Source organism: Rhinoderma darwinii, chromosome 1 (genome assembly GCF_050947455.1).
Source record: "Rhinoderma darwinii isolate aRhiDar2 chromosome 1, aRhiDar2.hap1, whole genome shotgun sequence".
Taxonomy (NCBI): Eukaryota; Metazoa; Chordata; class Amphibia; order Anura; family Rhinodermatidae; genus Rhinoderma; species Rhinoderma darwinii.
The window spans coordinates 342,372,390-342,393,984 of NC_134687.1; the positions used below are offsets into that span (position 1 = coordinate 342,372,390).

The 21,595-nt window shown below is 40.7% G+C and overlaps 1 protein-coding gene across 2 annotated transcripts in view; it reads right to left on the minus strand.

Moving 5' to 3' along the window:
- Positions 1–21,595, minus strand: part of ABCA1 (ATP binding cassette subfamily A member 1) — a 105,198-nt gene that overhangs the window by 68,593 nt on the left and 15,010 nt on the right. For both annotated transcript variants that reach the window (XM_075826011.1, XM_075826020.1), the window contains exons 2-3: positions 8,188–8,338; positions 3,290–3,383 (exon numbers count right to left, since the gene is read on the minus strand). In XM_075826011.1, coding sequence (XP_075682126.1) covers positions 3,290–3,383; positions 8,188–8,253 — 160 coding nt within the window. In that variant the 5' untranslated portion in view covers positions 8,254–8,338. The remainder of the gene's footprint in view (positions 1–3,289; positions 3,384–8,187; positions 8,339–21,595) is intronic.

The window sequence follows — 21,595 nt, forward strand, 5'->3', positions numbered from 1 at the left end:
GGCCCAAAACGGCCGTTTTTATCGTCCGACACTCGGACCCTGTCGTGTAAATGAGGCATAACGCAGATGTGAACGAGGCCTTACTAAACATTTATTTTATGTCCAAGCTATATGAGCAAAAGCTGCCCAAACATAGATCTATAAATTTACTTTTTGTAGCGGGACAGCTCTGATAGCAACAGTTGCAGTCCATAGGAATACATTGAGTCGCATGTGATTGACATGCGACTGTCAAATGACAATATATCAAGAACACACACACAAAAAAAAAATAATAAACTGTCAAATAAGCTGACAGTTAAGATGCAAGAGGTGCACTTTATTGCATAGGCTGTTAACATAAACCCTGCAGATGGACCTTGAGCAATATTTTTTCCCTACAAACAGCAGATACCTACTGATTACACAGGTCAGAGTGACTAGAACTGATAAAGCCTCACATTTCAACAAACAGAATAGCCTCAAATGAAGCAATTTTGTGATCAAGTAAAGTAGTACATTGAGAGATATATATATATATATATATATATATAAAAAACACTACTCTTCAAGCTTATAACAATGAAGAAATGCTCATATTTTTAGTATATGTTGGTCCTATCTGTATTTCAGGAATCCAAAGGTGCAATAGGCTCCTAAAGATGTGATATATTTTGACCACTATATTTTCTGTTGTATCTGTGTTATCGCTACTAACACTAACTGCTGTGCTACTACTTTTCCGCATGTAGAGTACTCCAGGGCCACAAACCAGACAAGAAGTCTATCGTTCATGTTTAAAAGGCACTATGGCACAAAAGGGGACCCAAAAAACCTTAGCAGTGAGCCTTGAACGTGGCACACTGCAGGTGGTTGCATAAGAGAATAGCTTTAGCACTGGGTCATTATGTTAAAGAGCGCTTTTTGGTTCTCTCTCAAGGTTTTAGCGTCCTGAAACCTCTGTTCTGTGCCAGAGTCAACAGGAATCTGTACTGTACGGTGTAGAGAATACAAAAAGAACATTGATAGTTCTAGGAACCAGCTCCAGAGCTGTAAAAAGAATAAACTACTATGTGAGCTTCTCACCCCATTACAGTAATGACATATTAGAATACAGGCTGGGATAGAAAGGTTCATAGATATTCTAAAATTCTTATTTCTGGAAAAGCCTGCATTGCGGACAGCATTGGACAAGTGGCAACATGTATTTTAGTAAGTTGCAGACTAAAGTGGCCTCAGTCCCCCAAATAACAGCACTATGAAAACATGTTTGGTTGGTTGGGGCTGTACATCTTTCCATTAGCATTTAGAATTCTTAACTTTTTTGATAGGATTAATTTCCTCAAAGTTCTCTATATTAATAAAGTACTGCTCGGTTTTTATTTTTTTAATAATAGATCTTCTCATTCAGAAATGAAAAAGGTGTTAACTAAGTTCTACCCATTTGTCTGTTTCTGCACTCGCGGCCTCAGTATATACGGTATCCTAGTCTCCCTTAGATGTATATGGAACAGATGCCAAACATGCACAGGGAATCTAGTAAACTACATTATCACTATAGTCCCTGTTAAAGAACTTGACCCATGGCACGCCAGGCTCTCTTTACATAACTTGCCAACCAATCCTTTTTTCTTTTATTTACCTATGGATGACGACAACTGCCGGTAAAGCGGATATGACATATGATATTATGTTGTCCACCCAAACGATGCTGACATTTTGACAAAACTGTGCCATAAGGGTATGTTCACACGAGGTCATTACGTCCGTAACTGACGGACGTATTTCAGCCGCAAGTACCGGACCGAACACAGTGCAGGGAGCCGGGCTCCTAGCATCATACTTATGTACGACGCTAGGAGTCCCTGCCTCGCTGCCGGACAACTGTCCCGTACTGAAAACATGATTACAGTACGGGACAGTTGTCCGGCAGCGAGGCAGGGACTCCTAGCGTCGTACATAACTATGATGCTAGGAGCCCGGCTCCCTGCACTGTGTTCGGTCCGGTACTTGCGGCTGAAATACGTCCGTCAATTACGGACGTAACATGGTCGTGTGAACATACCCTAAAAGATCCGAGTAAAACCAATTAGATCCATTGCATGCATTTTTGGTGTTAAATTAAGCATAAGGGCAGATGCGGCAGGAAGCACAGAAACCCTATAAAGCTTAAAAATTAATAAAAAATACACATTTAAAAAAAATAAAAAAAATGTAATTGTGTTTTTATGGCTCGTTTTATTTAGTGTCATTTTGTGCATGCTTTTCTTTTTGTATTTTGGAAGTCCTATAGATAAGACTATGGAAAACACCAGAAAAGAAAACCCGTCACACCCAGAGCATGCTGCGTCTTGAGAGAAACTCCGACCATAAAAATGCTGCAAACAAAAAACGCATAAAATTATTCCAACATTGATTTGGGCAGGAGCTGTATACAAGAGTGTATGGGTTGGACACCTAGTGGCAAAAGGGGGCCACCAAAACAGTCAACTTACATGAGCGAAAGAAAGCTGGTGCTATGGAAATGGAGCGTTGGTGTAGAAACTATCTTTACAGAATGCTTACAATACTTTATACCACAAGGTTCAGTTTAAAGCGCACCTCCACGGTCACTGAAAAATGATTATAAAGCCGGAGTGTGCAGAATAATAGTTTTTCCAGATAACTTATTAGAGATTCTGCTTCTACTAGCAGCACGGACTGTGTAAAGTCCATGCTACCGGCGGTTCATAATTCTGAAGTCCTGCTCATCTGGCTCCTGTATGCAGAATGTCCGTTAGGGCTATAGGATTCTATAGCCCTAATGGACGTTCTGGTTACGGCAGCCACGGAGATGAGCAGGACTTCAGAATTATGAACCGCCGGTAGCATGGACTTTACACAGTCCGTGCTGCTAGTAGAAGCAGAATCTCTAATAAGTTATCTGGAAAAACTATTATTCTGCACACTCCGGCTTTATAATCATTTTTCAGTGAAAGTGGAGGTACGCATTAATGTTTTATGCTGAAGGGTAGATATATAGTTAAACAAATGGAAAGGGAGGGGAAAGAAAGGGTAAAAAGAAGGGCAAGAAGCAATTCCCATTTCTTTCCCTTCCCTTTCCATTTGTTTAATTTAATTTGGTGGTGTACATCAGGGCTAAATTGGAAGCAATAAAAGGCCCTCAAGAGGAATTTTTATTACTAGATATATAGTTAACCACAGACAGATGAAAAAACAAGTCTCAATCCTGCAATTAGAAAAATGCCTACAATGTCATGACTTTTATAATTCCAGAGCTGTAAAGTATTTACATTGCCCTCATACTTACATTCATGTTGTTCATAAGGTGGATAAGAAAGCCGAACGGAGATCAGAATGAAGAAGATGAAGAGAGGCCAAGCTATTTCAATCAGCAGCTGCAACTGTACAAAAAAAATATGGCGATAATACGTGCTGGGTATGAACATGTTAACCATAATTATGACTCGAATATGTAGTGGGTATGAACAGGTTAACCATAATTATGACTCGAATATGTAGTGGGTATGAACAAGTTAATCATAATTAGGACTCGAATATGTAATATGTACAGCGTATAAGCATGTTAACCAACATTGTGAAACAATTCCATAAATCATTGGGGCCCCACTTTCATTCAATTCCAAGAACTGCATCCCGGCAACTGCGTGGAGGTTAACGGAGCTAGTCTGATCTCTCTGGGGGACCTTTTCAGGAATAATAAAAGCCCTCTGCATATGCCGGGCTCCTGCCAATTTAAGTCCAGTCCTTTTCTTTAGCTTTGCATTTACTTCACTAAAGTCTCCTAGAAACGGAGTTGGGCCTATAAAGTATGGTAAAGGCCGATTGTCCGGGAAGTGTCTGCAGAGGGTAGGTGGGCTCTTATTCAGGTTAATAGACCTGGTTACATAACCACAGTTTCTCTTATATAGAACTCTACAGGCTTTTGATTTTGTCTACATTTCCACCATAGGCGCTTTTTCTTTACCTTCTCCCGAAGTTCCAGAATGCAGATAAAGGATTGCTGTATTCTGAACTCATTTTACAGTTCTCTTTATATACAGTATTTGAGAGTACTGGTATAATAAATGCAATATAAACTGCTGGGAGGACACACCATCCATATAGAAGATATATATGTGGGAGCTGCTGGGAATGTTTTCTAACATTAACGTTTTAAAGAGGCTCTGTCACCACATTATAAGTGCCCTGTCTCCTACATAATGTGATCGACGCTATAATGTAGGTGACAGCAGTGCTTTTTATTTTAAAAAACCGATCTATTTTCACCACGTTATTAGCGATTTTAGCTTTATGCTAATGAGTTTCTCAATGGACAACTGGGCGTGTTTTACTATTGACCAAGTGGGCGTTGTACAGAGGAGTGTATGATGCTGACCAATCAGCATCATGCACTCCTCTCCATTCATTTACTCAGCGCATAGGGATCCTTTTAGATCCTTATGCGCTGTCTTATACTAAACACATTAACAATACTGAAGTGTTTAGACAGTGAATAGACATTCCACGGGATGTCTATTCACAATCTCTGCACTTCGTTACTGTTTCTGTGGTAGTTACAGCAGAGCAAGCGTAATCCCACGACATTACACTGTAAATGACTGGTTACAATAAGATTACCCTTGCTTCCGTGGAATGTCTATTCACTGTCTAAACACTTCAGTATCTTTAATGTGTTCGTATAAGACAGCACATAAGGATCTAGCAGGATCCCTATGCGCTGAGTAAATGAATGGAGAGGAGTGCATGAGGCTGATTGGTCAGCGTCATACACTCCCCTGTACAACGCCCACTTGGTCTAAAGTAAAACACGCCCAGTTGTCCATTGAGAAACTCATTAGCATAAATCTAATAAAGTGGTAAAATAACAATCTTTTTATTTATATTAGATCAACGGTAGTCAGAATTCTCTCGGGATCATCATACAAATATGCCAAAATCCTCCTCTAAGGTGTGGATAACATTTTCTAACTTTCCTTTAAGAAACAAACAATGTTTTAAAAATGGCAGACCATATGTATGTAGATTCATGTTTTGATAGAAGGAACTAGCAAGATTGGGTTGCTCCTAGATAACCACATGTTGGCCCACTACATGCAGGAAAAAGTTTATAAGGGTATTTCCAGGTTAGTATGTTAATTTCTTGGCTATTCTCCTAAACAGTCTAAGATCACTTTCACACTGCAGTATTTTGTATCAGTATTTAAAAAAGCCAAAACCAGGAGTGGAACATAAACAGAGAAAAGTATAATGGGAAACATGTTTTCATTGTGCAAACCTACTAAAACATAACAAAAACGACACATATTTGGTATCGTACCGACCCATAGAATTAAGTGAAATTGTTATTTTTACCACATGGTAAACATTGGGGCAAAAAAGAAAAACACAAGAAACAATGATGGAATTGCTGGGGTTTTATTCTGGTGTCCCCCCCCCCCCCCCCCAAAGAAAAGGCTAATCAGTAACTTATATGTATCCCAAAATGATGGTATTGTAAAATTCAACTCGTCCTACAAAAAACAAGCCAATAGGCTGGTGAAATGAAAAAAATTGCCAATAGGCTGGTCCTTATGACAATGAAATACCTAATATTTTCCAAAAATGTAGCTCCAAACTGGAGCATTACTTCTAAAAATTGTACGTCTTTCTGTATTTTGGACCCACTCCTGTTTTTGTCTTACAAATACTGATGCAGAATACTGACCAAAATACTGCCGTGTGAAAGTGGCTTAAGGCTCTGTTCACACTTCCATTAGTTCCATTGCTTTTTGATGGTCAGAATAGGGTAGCATGCTGCAGTATTGTATCAAGCAAAAAAATATATATATACCTAGTACCTGAAGAAAACATGATTGATCTATTACAAGTCAATGACAAAAAAAAAATGGTTCTGTTATAACGGATCCATCATATCTTCTGTAAAAACGGAAATAATGAGACAAAAATCAAGACACAAAAACTTATCAGGGCAGATTTGTTAAAACGAGTGCAAGGGAAAACGGGAGCAGTGGCCCATAGCAATCGTTCATATTCCAGCTTTCATTTTTCAGAAGCACTTTTTAAAATAAAGTAATCAATCTACGGGGAACTTCTTCATTTTTCCTTTGCACCAATTTTGATAAATCACACTTGTTTTGTGTGTTGAGGACTTTATATTCTCTTATGGACTACCAGCAATCATTTGCCTGCCGCATGTTTAGGAACCAAAAAAAGTCATGAAAACCTGACCTAATCACCGTGTGTGAATCCAGGCTAAAAAAGCTATTCAAGGAGGCTCTTCTAGAATACAAATATAATATTGCTTAATGATGACAATCATGCGGACTAGTGGTGACCTCTGACTCACTCTATCCATGTTACATAGTCAACAATGATTATAAGGCAAGGGAAGGCAGAAGAGACTTTGCCTGCTGATGTGTCCCATCACCACCTATTATACAGATACCAAGTACAAGGAGATCAGGAGCTTAATGCAACTAATTGATGATACTTTATTCATTTTGTCTTATTTTTTTATCTAATCTTGGAACCAGATGGCACGTTGACCAGGCACGACACGTCGTAATCTCATGAAATCATTTTATGCTGATATTGTGTAAGTGTATAAAGCTTAACGAAAAAACAAGCGTACTTGAGAATGTGCGGTCGCATAATGATTTGTTATAGACAAGGAAACCATGGATTCAGTGATCCTTCAGCCGTTCTAGAATTACAAGTAGAGTAATCTGACAGTTGAATTGGGATTTTAGACATGCACGAACTAACCTTGCCATTTAAAAAGAAGTACATGCTGGGACTTGTAGTTATATAGCTGGTGGTGACTTGCTATTCAAGTTTCAAAAAGCAGAAAATTTTGCAGAAAATTGGTGCAATTTTGGAGGTTTGAATATTATTAGACACTTTTTAAAAGTGTTATGAAAAAGGGGTGATGGCTTGCCAGAAAGAGGCGTGACAAAAAGAGGGCTAATGTGCGCCAAAACACTGGCACAAAATGCTTGCGCAAAATAAGCCAAATCAAATGTAGTATAAGAGAGGAAACAAATGTCTAACAGGTCATGCAAGATGCGCAAAAAATGATTTGGCGCATTTTGTTCCTGCCTAGCCTAAGCTTACACGGTCTAACAATTAGACAGCATTAGTAAATGTGGGCCGGTCTGGCTCTGCCATTAGGAGCATTATTATTCCAGGCACAAGGTTGCTCCACATAGCCTGTATTCATAATCTGCATACTCTAATACATTTATCCTTCATACTGGGTGACTTGGCATGTTTATATCCCTGATGATCCCACATTTCTTGTATGCATTGTCCCTTTAACTATTGTGTAGTTTATTATGTAGTGAAGTATTTATTATTTTTTTAATACTTTTTGTACGCAGTGTGAGCCTGTTATGTTGGTTTTCCAGGCATATTTATAAAGTACAAAACAATATAGAGTTCCAGCAATTCATGGTATAACTGGGAATACAACCATCTGCAGATGTACAAATCCACTGACAAAACATGTGTATGGGGAAAGGCTCTGGAGTTACAAGAATGACAAGCAGGTGGATATAAATATATCAATTAAAAGACTAACACGAGTCTGTGTGTTTCATTTAATTTAATTTTAAAGGAGTTTTCCTACGAGGGTCATTTATGACATATCCACAGGATATGTCAAATGTCAGATAGATGCAGGTCCCACCTCTGGGACCCGCACCTATCTCTAGAACGGGGCCCCTAAACCCCGTTCTACCTCTGTGTGTCGGTTGAAATCCAATTATGAAGGTGAAGACATCATAGCTTGTTGAGCTACGCTGTTTTTGTAAGCTCCATAGAACTGAATGGTAGTTACGGAAACATGCTACGCTGCTTCTGTAACGGCTATTCACTACTATGGGAGTTACAGAAACAGTGTAGCTCAGCGAGTTACGCTGTTTTCGTAACTCCCGACCATAAAGTCAGGAAGTGGCCGGGAGTCAGTGATAGCAGACAAAGCTAGAACTGGGTTTAGGGGCCCCGTTCTAGAGATCGATGCGGGTCCCACCTGAATCTGACATTTATGACATATCCTGTGGATATGTCATAAATGTCCCTCGTGGGGGAAACCCCTTTAAGCTGTGTATATAGACCTGTTTTAGCAGACTATAAGTGGAAGCATGAAAAAAAGTTTAAGTGAAAGATGCCAAAGCCTAAACTTACAGTTTGCCTCCGCCGGTAGGTGAAATTCTTCCAGAGGAGCAGTCCTAGTTGAGTGCAGTAAGTCATCTTCTCCCTGAGAGTCCACACTGCGTTACCTCTGCAGCTCGGGCAGAAGTTGTTGCAGTACCAGAGACCTTAGGTTGCTCATTAACTGGAAAAGAGTCAGAAAGGGAAATGATCATAATCCACAAGTCTAATCAGTGTACAGGACAGATATGTGACAACGATAGCGGCCAATGTAGACAACATTCTCAACTGCTTGATAACAACCAGAAACTGTGGGGAATGAGAATATCTCACACTTCACTAAGGGCTTTTCCCAGGTAAACAACTGACATATTATGTCACTAAGAAATAATGAAAATGGCTAAGCGACAAACTGGAAGGTAGAGGAGCTAATCAGGACACACATCATCATGTCCTCACGATAAATGTAATGACGAACACAACAGACGTGTCCAATGCTTATTCTTATTCTATATGCATGTTCAAAAGAAAAAAACAAGAGCAAGAGCACAGCAGTACACCAAAAGCTTATAGCAAGATCAAGTTGCTGGTCCTTCTGCAGTAAAGATGATATTGCTAGATTTGAGAGACACTAAAGATGACCTAATACTTTAGATTGTTGAAGACCGACAGCTTTTCCTCCCAAATCTACCATTAAAAATGCACGCTCTGTTCAGCTGAGCATCCATATTTATTTCATTAAGACCAGACCCCTCTGGCAGGGTTTATCTACCATGGGAACAAAGACCTGTAAACTAAGAATACGAAGTAAACCAAATCTACCTCCTGACAGGCCCCTTTAACTGGTTGACGACACGGGACGAGTATGCTCGTCCTGAGCGGCAGGCAATTTCTGCATCAGGACAAGCATACTCGTCCTGCTGATCATGTGGGCACTGCCAGTGTGCCCGTACAATCAGGAGCGCGGCAAAGGTTATAGCACACAGCCGCAGCCTCGTTCTAACAACAGAGATCAGATTAACCTCTCTTCTCTGTCTTTAACCCCTTAGATGCCACGCTCAATGACATCTAAGGTGTTTGACAGAAGGAAGGGGCTCCGTCTGTCAGCCCATTGGCACCCGTAATGCGATACCATAGCCGAGGGGCCATAGTATCCCCCCCCCCAAAAAAAACAACAACTCGTAAAAAGAGTTCATCATTAAAAAATACATATCCGGTACCGCCGCAATCGCAACGTCTCGTAGAATAAAAGATAACTTATTATTTTTACGTCCTTGCACATGGCAAAACAAAAAAAACAAAGGCAAAGACAGGTTTTTTTCCCACCCCCGCCCAAATTTTTTTTTTTTCAAAATCACTCAATAAATTATATGAACCCCAAAATAGAACCAATTAAAACTGCAATCCGTCCCACAAAGAATAAGCAGTCATAAGGCTCTGCTAATGGAAAAAATAAAATCTGAGATTTATGGGTCTCTGAATGGGGCGCAGAAAAATGACTTTTTCCGATAAAACATGTTTTTATTGTGCAAACCTACTAAAACATAACAAAAACGATACATATCTGGTATCGTACGGACCCATAAAATTAAATGAACTTGTTACTTTTACCAGAGGGTGAACATTGGGGCAAAAAAGTAAAATAAATGATGGCATTGCTGGGGTTTTGTTCTGGTGTCCCCCCCCCCAAAAAAAAGCTAATGAGTAACCTATATGTACCCCAAAAAGATTGTATTGTAAAATGCAACTCGTCCTACAAAAAACACAAGCCAATAGGCTGGTGAAATGAAAAAAAAAAAACTTGCCACTAGTAGGTCCTTCTGGCAATGAACTACCTAATAAATTACCTAATATTTTCCAAAAATGTAGCTCCAAACTGGAGAATTACTTCTAAAAATAGCTTCCATTCATAATATATTGTAAAGTATCGTCTCCCTTTTATCAGGGTTTCTTAGGACAGGCTTGATCTGGAAGGTTCATAAACTGCTGTTGTAGATTATCCGATGCTTCCCATGGCACTGTATAGTTTAATGGGAATACTGCGAGTGTGCTTGAGCAAGTACGCAAAGCATTTCTCACATTTCTAAAATGTCATATATGGCCCGGGAGGGTAACAACATGGTGAAACTTTAACAGGTCCCAACTATTTAACCCAAACAGGCATCCTGGTGTAGAGTCTTATTAAAATGCATATTTAAAAACCGCATCTAAGCTATGTAGCAAACAAAGTTAGGTATATAGGTTGTGGTGGCATTTTCAAACATGGTTAAAGTGTAGCTAAACGTTTAACCCCTTCCCCCTGCTTGCATTCTGGGCCCTAATGTCCAAGCCATTTTTTACATTTTTCCATTGTCACATTCGAAGAGCTATAACTTTTTTATTTTTGCGTCGGCATAGCTGTATAAGGTCTTGTTTTTTGCGGGAAGACTTGCAGTTTTTATTGGTACCATTTGAGAGTAGATGCGACTTTTTGATCACTTATCACATTTTTTTAAATTCAGGATTAACAGAAAACAGCAATTTTTCCATTGTTTTTTATTTTATTTTTTACGGCGTTCACAGTGCGGGTTAAATAATGTAACAGCTTTATAGTCGGGGTCGTTACGGACGCGGCGATACCAAATATGTGTAACTTTTTTGCTTTATTGTAGTTTTTTTTAATAGTAAAGCATTTTGTAAGGGGAAAAAGTTGGTTTTTCATTTAATTTTTTTTAATTAACTTTATTAAACTTTTTTTACTTTTTTACTAGTCCCACTTCACTATCCTCACTATCCTCCGATCGCTATTATAATACACTGCAATACTTTTGTATTGCAGTGTATTACTGCCTGTCCGTTTAAAAACGGACAGGCATCTGCTAGGTCATGCCTGCGGCATGATCTAGCAGGCATTCGCTGCAGGCAGACCTGGGGGCCTTTATTAGACCCCCGGCTGCCATAGAAGACACAGACTCGGCGATTTTATCGCCGGGTGTCGGAGGGATGAGAGGGAGCTCCCTCCCTCTCACCAAAACCACTCAGATGCGGTGCACGCTATTGTGCACCGCATCTGAAGGGTTAAACGGGTGAGATCGATACTAATATCGATCTCACCCGGCAGAGCAGGGATGCCCCCAGCCCTCAGCTGCCTCTGGCAGCTGAGAGCAGGGAGATTTCACGGCTCCCTGCTCTGTTTACTTTATTCTACAGCAGCGCCGTGGAATAAAGCCCATTAATGACCGCCGTGAAAAGGCTAATCGGTGGTCATTAAGGGGTTAACAAACTTCTGACATGTGATTGTGACATGTCAGAAGTTTTGATTGATGGTCGGCTTTTTCCGGAAAGCCGATGTAGCGGAGTACGAGCTCATAGACTTTCTATTGAGTCCGTCCTCTGATACATTGATTTACGGAAAAAGTCGACCACCAATCAAAACTTGACATGTCACGATGGACGTGTCAGAAGTTTGTTAAACACTCAAATGTACATGTGCAATTCATTCAATACATGTCTCCTTTACCAATACACAGCAGTAAAGGCCACAAGAGCTGGACATAAGCTACCCAGACACAATAAAACCTCAATGTAAATACATTTTGAATCAAATCAGTAGTTTAATTTAGGTGCTATTAACTTTATATGAATTCATTAGAATTTTTCATAAAGTTCATTATGCGGCCTGTGATATATAAGTAGATTTCATGTCTGTTATTTGTCCACCATCTGTTTTTAAGAACGATTAAAGGAACCTTTGCTCAGCCTGCTCAGATGTTTTGAATGGTATGCGGTAGTTGGAGCCGGAAGCAGATGGCTCTGACCACTGCATAGCGGGTGTTCTGCTGAACTGCGGCTCTGCTCCTATTCACTTGAATACGAGCAGAGCTTCAGTACTGCAGCTCGGCCGCTATTCTTTGACCAGAGCCATCTGCTTCTGGCAATATTGTCCGATGCCCGGAGGCAGCCGCTAATCGGTGCGGGGGCCGGGTGTCAGACTGCACCAGTCATATACTGATGACCTATCCGGTGGATAGGTCATCAGTTGTGAGTACATGGAAATCCTCTTTAACGTGACTGGTGACAGTTTACTAATTCTCTATGTATTAATTAATCTAATAGGCGCTTTGCTACTGAAAACAACAGTGATTTGTTTAAAAAAAACAACATTTGCAAAGTTATGAGCTTTTTTCTAAATATGTAAATAAGCCTTTATTAGACAAGCGGTAGGTAACAGCAGCGATTCTCCTGAGGTGGAGCTACGTCACAGCCTCTGACGCTGTCCTGTCAGCATCAAGCTGCTTCACACAGTTTGAGAGACTGAGGCTGGAGGGAAGGGAGATCACTTCAAACAGCCATATCTCGGGCTGTGGACCACCTAGAACAGCGGTTATGAAAGAGGAGATTCTAATCTTTCATATGACACCAGGATCGCAGTTCTAGCTGTGACACAACCGGAGATACCGCCAGTTGAAAACACAGTCGGGAATGGATGCTGTATACTATATCATCGCACTGTGTTGCTGGGCAGGGAAGGGGAGAAGCTGTATGCTGATTGGACAGCGAAAACATTACACCGCCTAGAGTGAAAAGAAAGAGTCACCTCCTATTTGGCCACTAGGGCCACATTAGCATATTTAGAAAAATGCTCATAACTTTGCAAATAAACGTTTTTTTTTTTAAAACAAATCACTGTAGTTAGCAGTAAAGCGCCTATTAGATTAGTTAGGAGATAGGGAACTGATAAACTGGTGACAGGCTCAATGTTTTAACTATTTAGAATTCAGATTTACCTCTGTTTTTACAGTCTGACTTTGCAGGTAGCTCTATCCACAATGGTTCAGGAAGTGGATAGCACGTCAATGCCAGTTTGAGTGTGCAGTAAGTGGTCAGATCTCATTATAAAACAAAAGATCTGAGTGAGCAGCATTGTGCGTCATGCTCGTACTATCAGATTTTTATTACTGTCCATTGGCCAAGTTCATCCAGTAATATATCATACCAAGACAGTGAAATAGGAGAACATACTATTCTTGGCACTTTTGTACTTGGTCGTGTATGCTTTGTTTCCCATTGACCTTTATATTGAACACATAGTGATCAGATAGAAAGCATAATGTACCATTATTGTGAAAAAGCAGATCAACACCGTGATACAATATGTAGCAGTTGGATTTCTGTTACAATCTGAAATATTTTTTTTAATATAATGCATGTTGAAATTGTAGAATTCAAAGCAGAACATTTAAACCGTACAGAAACCCCACCATCTCTAGTACTACTACTAGAGATACTGTATGTATTGCAGCCGTGGTTAGGTCTTCCTGTGCTTAGGGCAAAAATTCAGTTTGCTGCCCTTACAATATTTCTAAATACTCTGACCAAGGCAGAGTAGCTTGTTGGCACCTCCGTGGCACATGTCCCAACAGTCCATCCATAGAAACGCCCCTGGTATGTACCGTATTTGTTATCTTAGTGTATGTACATTTCAGATGTTAAAGGGGTTGTTCAGTTTCAGAAAAATTAAAGGCCATTGAAATGGTGTTTTTTTTTGGGGGGGGGGTTTTAATAAAAATGTTTATCAGTGTGTTTGGTGCAACTTTCAAAATACTTTTTATTAAAAATTCTTTTTACTTTTTGAGATACAGCTGCTTTGTATCCTGTATACAGAGCAGCTGTATCATGCGTTGAATACTGTGTCTGATAGGTCCGCGGCACTGAAAGATTGTGTCAGCGGGTCCTGCGTGTCTCTGACACGAAGGATTGAGCTATCCATCATATCCAAGTTCTAAACTTAGATGGGATTGTAACAACTTGCAGGTCTGTGGAACTTGGCCAGGACACCAGACAGTAATGCAGTCATCTCGGACACTGGACTTGGCTAGGACAGCGGGCAGGAGTAGTGCAGTCGTCACGGACACTGAACTTGGCTAGGACACCAGACAGGAGTAGTGCAATCGACTCGGTCACTGGACTTGGCTAGGACAGCGGGCAGGAGTAGTGCAGTCGTCACGGACACTGGACTTGGCTAGGACAACAGAAGGAGTAGTACAGTCGTCTCGGACACCGGACTTGGCTCGGGTACCGGACACAGATGGTAAAGTTGCCTTGGACACTCAATTTGGCATGGGCACTGGATATCAATGGTGAAGTCATCACAGACACTCGATGAGGCACTAGAACCGGACACAGATACAGGATACAGCTGATGAACCATTTTCAAGACAAACATAGGGAAGACACACCATTGTTCAGGCAAGGAAGGAGTGGGCAGAGCTCCTTTTAAAGTTCCAGGTGTGCTGGGATAGGTTGGGGAAGGTTTCCCTGGTCCGCACGCTTTCCTGTTTAGAGCGGGGGCAGGAGCACCTTACGGGCATTAGCTGAAGAGGAGAGCAGTGTGCGCCAGAGTCTCTGAGGGAGGAAACACCGGCAAGTCTTCAGTGGTCTGCGGTTGCAGCTGCTGGTAAGCGGAAGATGCCGGTGGTCAGCGACCGCGGCCATTACAGTGATCGATTACAGGTGGATCCTGTGTGTCAGAGACACCAAGGACCCACTGACACTTAACCTGTCAGTGCCGCTGAAGACGGGTTCAGGTCTTAGCGCATGATACAGCTGCTCTGTATAGATGATAGAGCAGCTACAGTGAAGGAAATAAGTATTTGATCCCTTGTTGATTTTGTAAGTTTGCCCACTGTCAAAGTCATGAACAGTCTAGAATTTTTAGGCTAGGTTAATTTTACCAGTGAGAGATAGATTATATAAAAAAAAAAAAAGAAGAAAATCACATAGTCAAAATTATATATATTTATTTGCATTGTGCACAGAGAAATAAGTATTTGATCCACTACCAACCATTAAGAGTTCAGCCTCCTCCAGACCAGTTACATGCTCCAAATCAACTTGGTGCCTGCATTAAAGACAGCTGTCTTACATGGTCACCTGTATAAAAGACCCCTGTCCACAGACTCAATTAATCAGTCTGACTCTAACCTCTACAACATGGGCAAGACCAAAGAGCTTTCTAAGGATGTCAGGGACAAGATCATAGACCTGCACAAGGCTGGAATGGGCTACAAAACCATAAGTAAGACGCTGGGTGAGAAGGAGACAACTGTTGGTGCAATAGTAAGAAAATGGAAGACATACAAAATGACTGTCAATCGACATCGATCTGGGGCTCCATGCAAAATCTCACCTCGTGGGGTATCCTTGATCCTGAGGAAGGTGAGAGCTCAGCCAAAAACTACACGGGGGGAACTTGTTAATGATCTCAAGGCAGCTGGGACCACAGTCACCAAGAAAACCATTGGTAACACATTACGCCGTAATGGATTAAAATCCTGTAGTGCCCGCAAGGTCCCCCTGCTCAAGAAGGCACATGTACAGGCCCGTCTGAAGTTTGCAAATGAACATCTGGATGATTCTGAGAGTGATTGGGAGAAGGTGCTGTGGTCAGATGAGACTAAAATTGAGCTCTTTGGCATTTACTCAACTCGCCGTGTTTGGAGGAAGAGAAATGCTGCCTATGACCCAAAGAACACCGTCCCCACTGTCAAGCATGGAGGTGGAAACATTATGTTTTGGGGGTGTTCCTCTGCTAAGGGCACAGGACTACTTCACTGCATCAATGGGAGAATGGATAGAGCCATGTACCGTCAAATCCTGAGTGACAACCTCCTTCCCTCCACCAGGACATTAAAAATGGCTCGTGGCTGGGTCTTCCAGCACGACAATGACCCGAAACATACAGCCAAGGCAACAAAGGAGTGGCTCAAAAAGAAGCACATTAAGGTCATGGAGTGGCCTAGCCAGTCTCCAGACCTTAATCCCATCGAAAACTTATGGAGGGAGCTGAAGATCCGAGTTGCCAAGCGACAGCCTCGAAATCTTAATGATTTACAGATGATCTGCAAAGAGGAGTGGGCCAAAATTCCATCTAACATGTGTGCAAACCTCATCATCAACTACAATAACCATCTGACTGCTGTGCTTGCCAACAAGGGTTTTGCCACCAAGTATTAAGTCTTGTTTGCCAAAGGGATAAAATACTTATTTCTCTGTGCACAATGCAAATACATATATATAATTTTGACAATGTGATTTTCTGTTTTTTTTTTTAATATAATCTATCTCTCACTGGTAAAATCAACCTAGCCTAAAAATTCTAGACTGTTCATGTCTTTGACAGTGGGCAAACTTACAAAATCAGCAAGGGATCAAATACTTATTTCCTCCACTGTATATCTCAAAAAGTAAAAATCATTTTTAATAAAAAGTATTTTGAAAGTTGCACCAATCACACTGATAAACATTTTTATTAAAAAAAATGATTTCAAAAGGTGTACATAGACTTTAATGTTAATTTTTTTTGTATAATTTAAAAAAAGTTATACAATTATCCAATATACTTTATGTATTAATTCCTCACGGTTTTCAAGATCTCTGCCTGCTTTTATTCATTGTTTACTTCCAGTGGATAATATTCCGTCTCTGGTCATGTGATGGACACACAGGTGCAGGGCTCGTTATAGTTACAGTATCAGGGCTGTCTTCTAAGGGCATGTTCAGAAGTGGCTGTGGAATTCCGCTGCGGACTATTATAGCAGACTATTTTTGCATTACTTTCTATGGCTTTTTAGAAAAAGTTTTTCAAAAAATAGGCTGCAGTGCACAAAATTAATTCTGTAGCCTGCATGGCCACCAGCAGAGAAGCAGAGGATTATCCATGTGGGTTCCATGGTAAATTTAGTAGATATATAGTTTTTGTCTGACCCTATAGCCAATCGACACAAATCGGACAGTACTTTTAAAAAATTAATCATAAAGAAAACCATAATAAAAATGCACTTGTACCAGAGAATCATCACGATAATGCCAATTCATCTCCCATCCACTGGTAATGGAGCAATAATAAACTGTGAACTGATGCATAGAAAAGCAGAAAAGCTTCAGTGCCGAAGGAAACTTCCCCAGCATTGGAATTTTGGGTGACACATAAAAACACTTAACTGGAGACCGAAAGATACCGATAATAATGTTCGTACTATAATTATCTTATAAAGTCTGTTACAAATATAAAGATAGAACAGCAAAATGTGTTATATGTACTGTAACCTGGTCTAGGGCTTGTCCACACGTAACGGATTTTCTGCGTATTTTCCGTCCGGAATTGCAGAGAGAAAATACGCAGCGGAATACAGTAGCAGCAAAGTGGGTGTGATTTACCAAATTTCGTCCACACGCTACGAAAAAAATTAAATCCAGGAATTCACCTGCGGTGCGTAATTTTAGTTTCCACAGCATGTCAATTGTTGCTACGGAAAGTGGACTGATTTGAACCTAAATTTTTGTGATCCCAGGAGACCAGCCTTCTGACGTCACCCAGGCCGGCCACGTGACTGCCGCTACAGCCTGTGATTGGCTGCAGTGGCCACATTGGATGAAACATCATTCCAGGAGGCCGCGCTGGATGGAGGAACACAGTCTTCTGGGTAAATGAGGAGTATGAGTATTTTTTTCCCCGAGTTGCGTTTTCTGCGGCAGAATCGCTGCGAACATCTGCTATTTGTTGCGGCTTTTACATCCCCATTGAATTCAACGGGGAAAACCGGCAACAAGTAGGCAGCGTTTATGCAAATACAGTTAATATGCAGCAGAATAGAATTCCGCACCGCATGTCAATATCTGAGTGTTTTTTCCGCTCAGTATTTACGCAGCATGTGGATGAGATTTGCTGCTACTGTATTTGCAGCGGATTTTCCGCAACTAATTCCGTTGCGGGAAATCCGCAGTACTTACGCCACGTGTGGACGGACCCTAAATGCTGCAGAAAATGCGTTGCGTGTGGACAAGCCCTTACACATGTTCAGAAACCTTCCTGTAAATGTACTGCATTCTTTTGTAAGTCCCCTTAGGTGATGTACTGTACGGACATGCTTTATGTATGAGAATTTTTTTTTTAAGAAAACTGATATTTACTGGATAGATGATCATTGGTGAGCTGATATATGTGTGGAGGTTGTTCTCTCCGAACAAGAAAAGCCACACATACATCCCTAGGATAGTGGTCTACCTGGTGACAAGCAGAACATACCATCTATCGCAGCAATATTACCCACACATGCATACTACAAACACACAAAGCCATACATGTAACTACTCCAGAAACACATACCATGCCACAATTATTATTTCTATACTGTCCTTGCCTAATTGTGACAAGGGCAAAGCAAATGATGTGTACACTGTATGAAATGTGCATTTCACAAAACTCTAAGGGTATGTTCACACGGCAATGCAAAATACGTCTGAAATTACGGAGCTGTTTTCAGGCGAAACCAACTCCTGAATTTCAGACGTTTTTACACGTGCGCGCGTTTTTCACGGCGTCTTTTACTGATGTACTTGGAGCTGGTTTTCATTGGAGTCAATGAAAAACGGCTCCAATTACGGCCCAAGAAGTGACATGCACTTCTTTGAGGCGGGCGTCTTTTTATGCGCCGTCTTTTGACAGCGGCGCGTAAAAATACACCTCGTCTGCACAGAACACCGTAAGACCCATTGAATTCAATGGGCAGATGTTTGCAGACGGTTTTGAGACGTTTTTATATGCGAAATTCGAGGCGTAAAACGCCTGAATTACGTCCGTAAATAGGGCGTGTGAACATACCCTCACCTATTTCTAGTATTGGGAGAATCTGAGTTTTACAATGTAGTTCTACACAGTTGTAATATAGTAACAGTGAGGCCATACTATACTTTGTAACCAGTGGGTACAGCTGTATTCTAGCAGTGGGACACACGACCTACTTGGTGGCATTCAGCAGAGAGGATCATTTTACCGCACAGGGAGCGGAGTAGCAGCCATAACCAACCTGCTAGGAGAAAGTACTGTACTTGTAAATTGTAGACTGCATGTCAGCCCACACATTGTATGGAAGAACCTAATATTTTAGGGGCAGAAGTCCAAATATTTTCTACTTTGATGCAATGCTTTTCTCTTTCTTGCCCAGTGAATATGTAAAGACCAGTAAGGCCAGAGACCATTTCATCATTGCTGCACAGGTCGCGTTTACTGTAATCATAAGGAGTAGATAACAATCCTGCATTTCTCCAGTCCCTGTCCTATGTCTCATCCCTCAGGTTTAGTCGCTCTGCCCTGACCATCATCTAGTATGTTTATCTCCATCAGACTTGCTCACCAGGTATTTCCGGTAAGGACGGCATTAATAAGGAGTGGATCACAATGTATATTTCAGTTATTACTACGGCATAAGACATCTGCTATGGTATGTAACCTGCATAGTCACCTATTTCAGCCAATGATTTTATTCACGTTTACTCCATACTTATATTGGTAACCCAATGCAGACAGTCTATGAATAGCTCCATTCTTGAACAGAAATGATTATTAACTGGGATAAGTACCTGGAATTTATTTAAGAAATAAAAAAAATTATTATTGTGTTGACCACTATATCAATATGAAGTTGGACATACACATGGCAGAATCAGTGAGATCGGCTGATGAACTTATGTGTTTTTGGGCCTTTCTTTGTAATTTCCCATTATCATAATTAATTATAAAAAGGTTTTATACTCTGTAGCATCCTACGTCTCTACACTTACCCCAAATATTATAAGTGGCTGGATTATAATACAATCCTATTAAATGATATTGCCAAACATTAAACACATTTGGCAAAGGACTCACATGACATTTTCGTTTTTTAGGGTTTCAGGGTGGTCAGGATGCTACAGTGCCCATATATGCATTTCAGGCGAATTCTCTTTTTAATTCCAGAAAGGTATAACACAATACCCCTTTTAACTGAAAACACTTAAAAGGGAGTCTGTCACCAGAAATTGGCCTATCGAAGCATCAGCACAGAAATATAGTGTTGCCTCTCCTGAATATAACGCGGTTTTCATTTTTCAGATGAGTGGCTCCGTTGCAGCCATAATAACTTTATTTCTTATATGCAAATGAGCTTTTTGGAGCAACGAGGGCGTCACCATTGCTCCAAACTGCTCTACCGTCTATTCCCAGTCCAACCCTCCCTTCCGTCTTTGATTGACAGGGCCAGGCAGTGTAGAAGACGTTAACAACGCTGGCCCTGTGTTCTTCTGAGCGCCGAGGCGCGGGCACGCTCAGAAGAATACGGTGCCAGGCATGATCACGTCTTCTACACTGCCAGGACCTGTCAATCAAAGAAGGAAGGGAGGGAGGGACGGACTAGGAATAGACGGTAGAGCAGTTTGGAGCAATGGTGACGCCCTCGTTGTAACAGAAAGTTAATTTGCATATGAAGAATAAAGTTATTTTCGCTGCAACGGAGCCACTCATCTGAAAAATGAAAACAGTGTTATATTCAGGAGAGGCTACACTATATTACTGTGCCGCTGCTGTGATAGTCTAATTTCTGGTGACAGACTCTCTTTAAAAGCAGATATAGAGCACAAGAAAAATTTAGAAGGACAAACCTTCAAAAGTATGTACGACTGAATTCTATGCAAGATCATAAAACCCAGAGGACCCCTTTAATTAGAAACTACAGAAGTGTTTCTGTGAGTAAGTTCCATTGCCATAAACAAAATTCCTATTAGGCTAGCTAGTCTGTATCTTCGTGGTACTGCTTGTCTAGTAAAGAGGATCGGTGTGAAAGGTTATCTACAGTGAACAGTAAATGGGAAGAACGCTCCATCTCAAGAACGTAAAGTTAGTAACATGAATCAGGTGTCAAACAGATGTATTCTGTGAATGCTTAATATACACATACCTTGCATGATGTATTACTTAAACGTCCACAGACATACAATAAATACAGTGGCCCAAAGCGGTCTGGCTGGCAGTGAGCACCTTCAATCCTCCAATTAATATATGGTTAGGCTCGAACAATATTTATATCTACACTATGGATGCATTTTAAAAAACAAATAAAAACAAATTCTCTAAAAAAAAACAAAAAAAAAAAACTAACATTGCATAATTTCTCCAACGACCTTACCCCAAAACCCCTTTGTGTGTTTTGAAGCGATTTTTGCCACACAAATAGAGTTATATTTATTTACTTGGATCCAGTCATAAAATATGATCCCTTATATTGCAAACATTGGATAGTGGCTCTTGTTTCATGATTCAGCTGCGTAACAAGATTTTTTTATTCTTTCAATGCAAAGGCTAGGATGCTACAAAAAATAATTATTTTTTCTAATTTAAATGCTGTTCTGGTACATTTCTAGCAAACATCTCTATGGCCACACAGGAACAAACAACGAGAGACACACACGATACACTCACTGTTCTATTTTGAAGTCCTTTCCAAGGCAGCAAACATCCTGCCGATCAATAGTACTGCATACTTTTCTGTGGCCTATGTCTATATACACCGATTAGCCATAACATTAAAACCACCAGCCTAATATTGCGTAGGTTCCCCTCGTGCCGGCAAAAGAGCTCTGACTTATC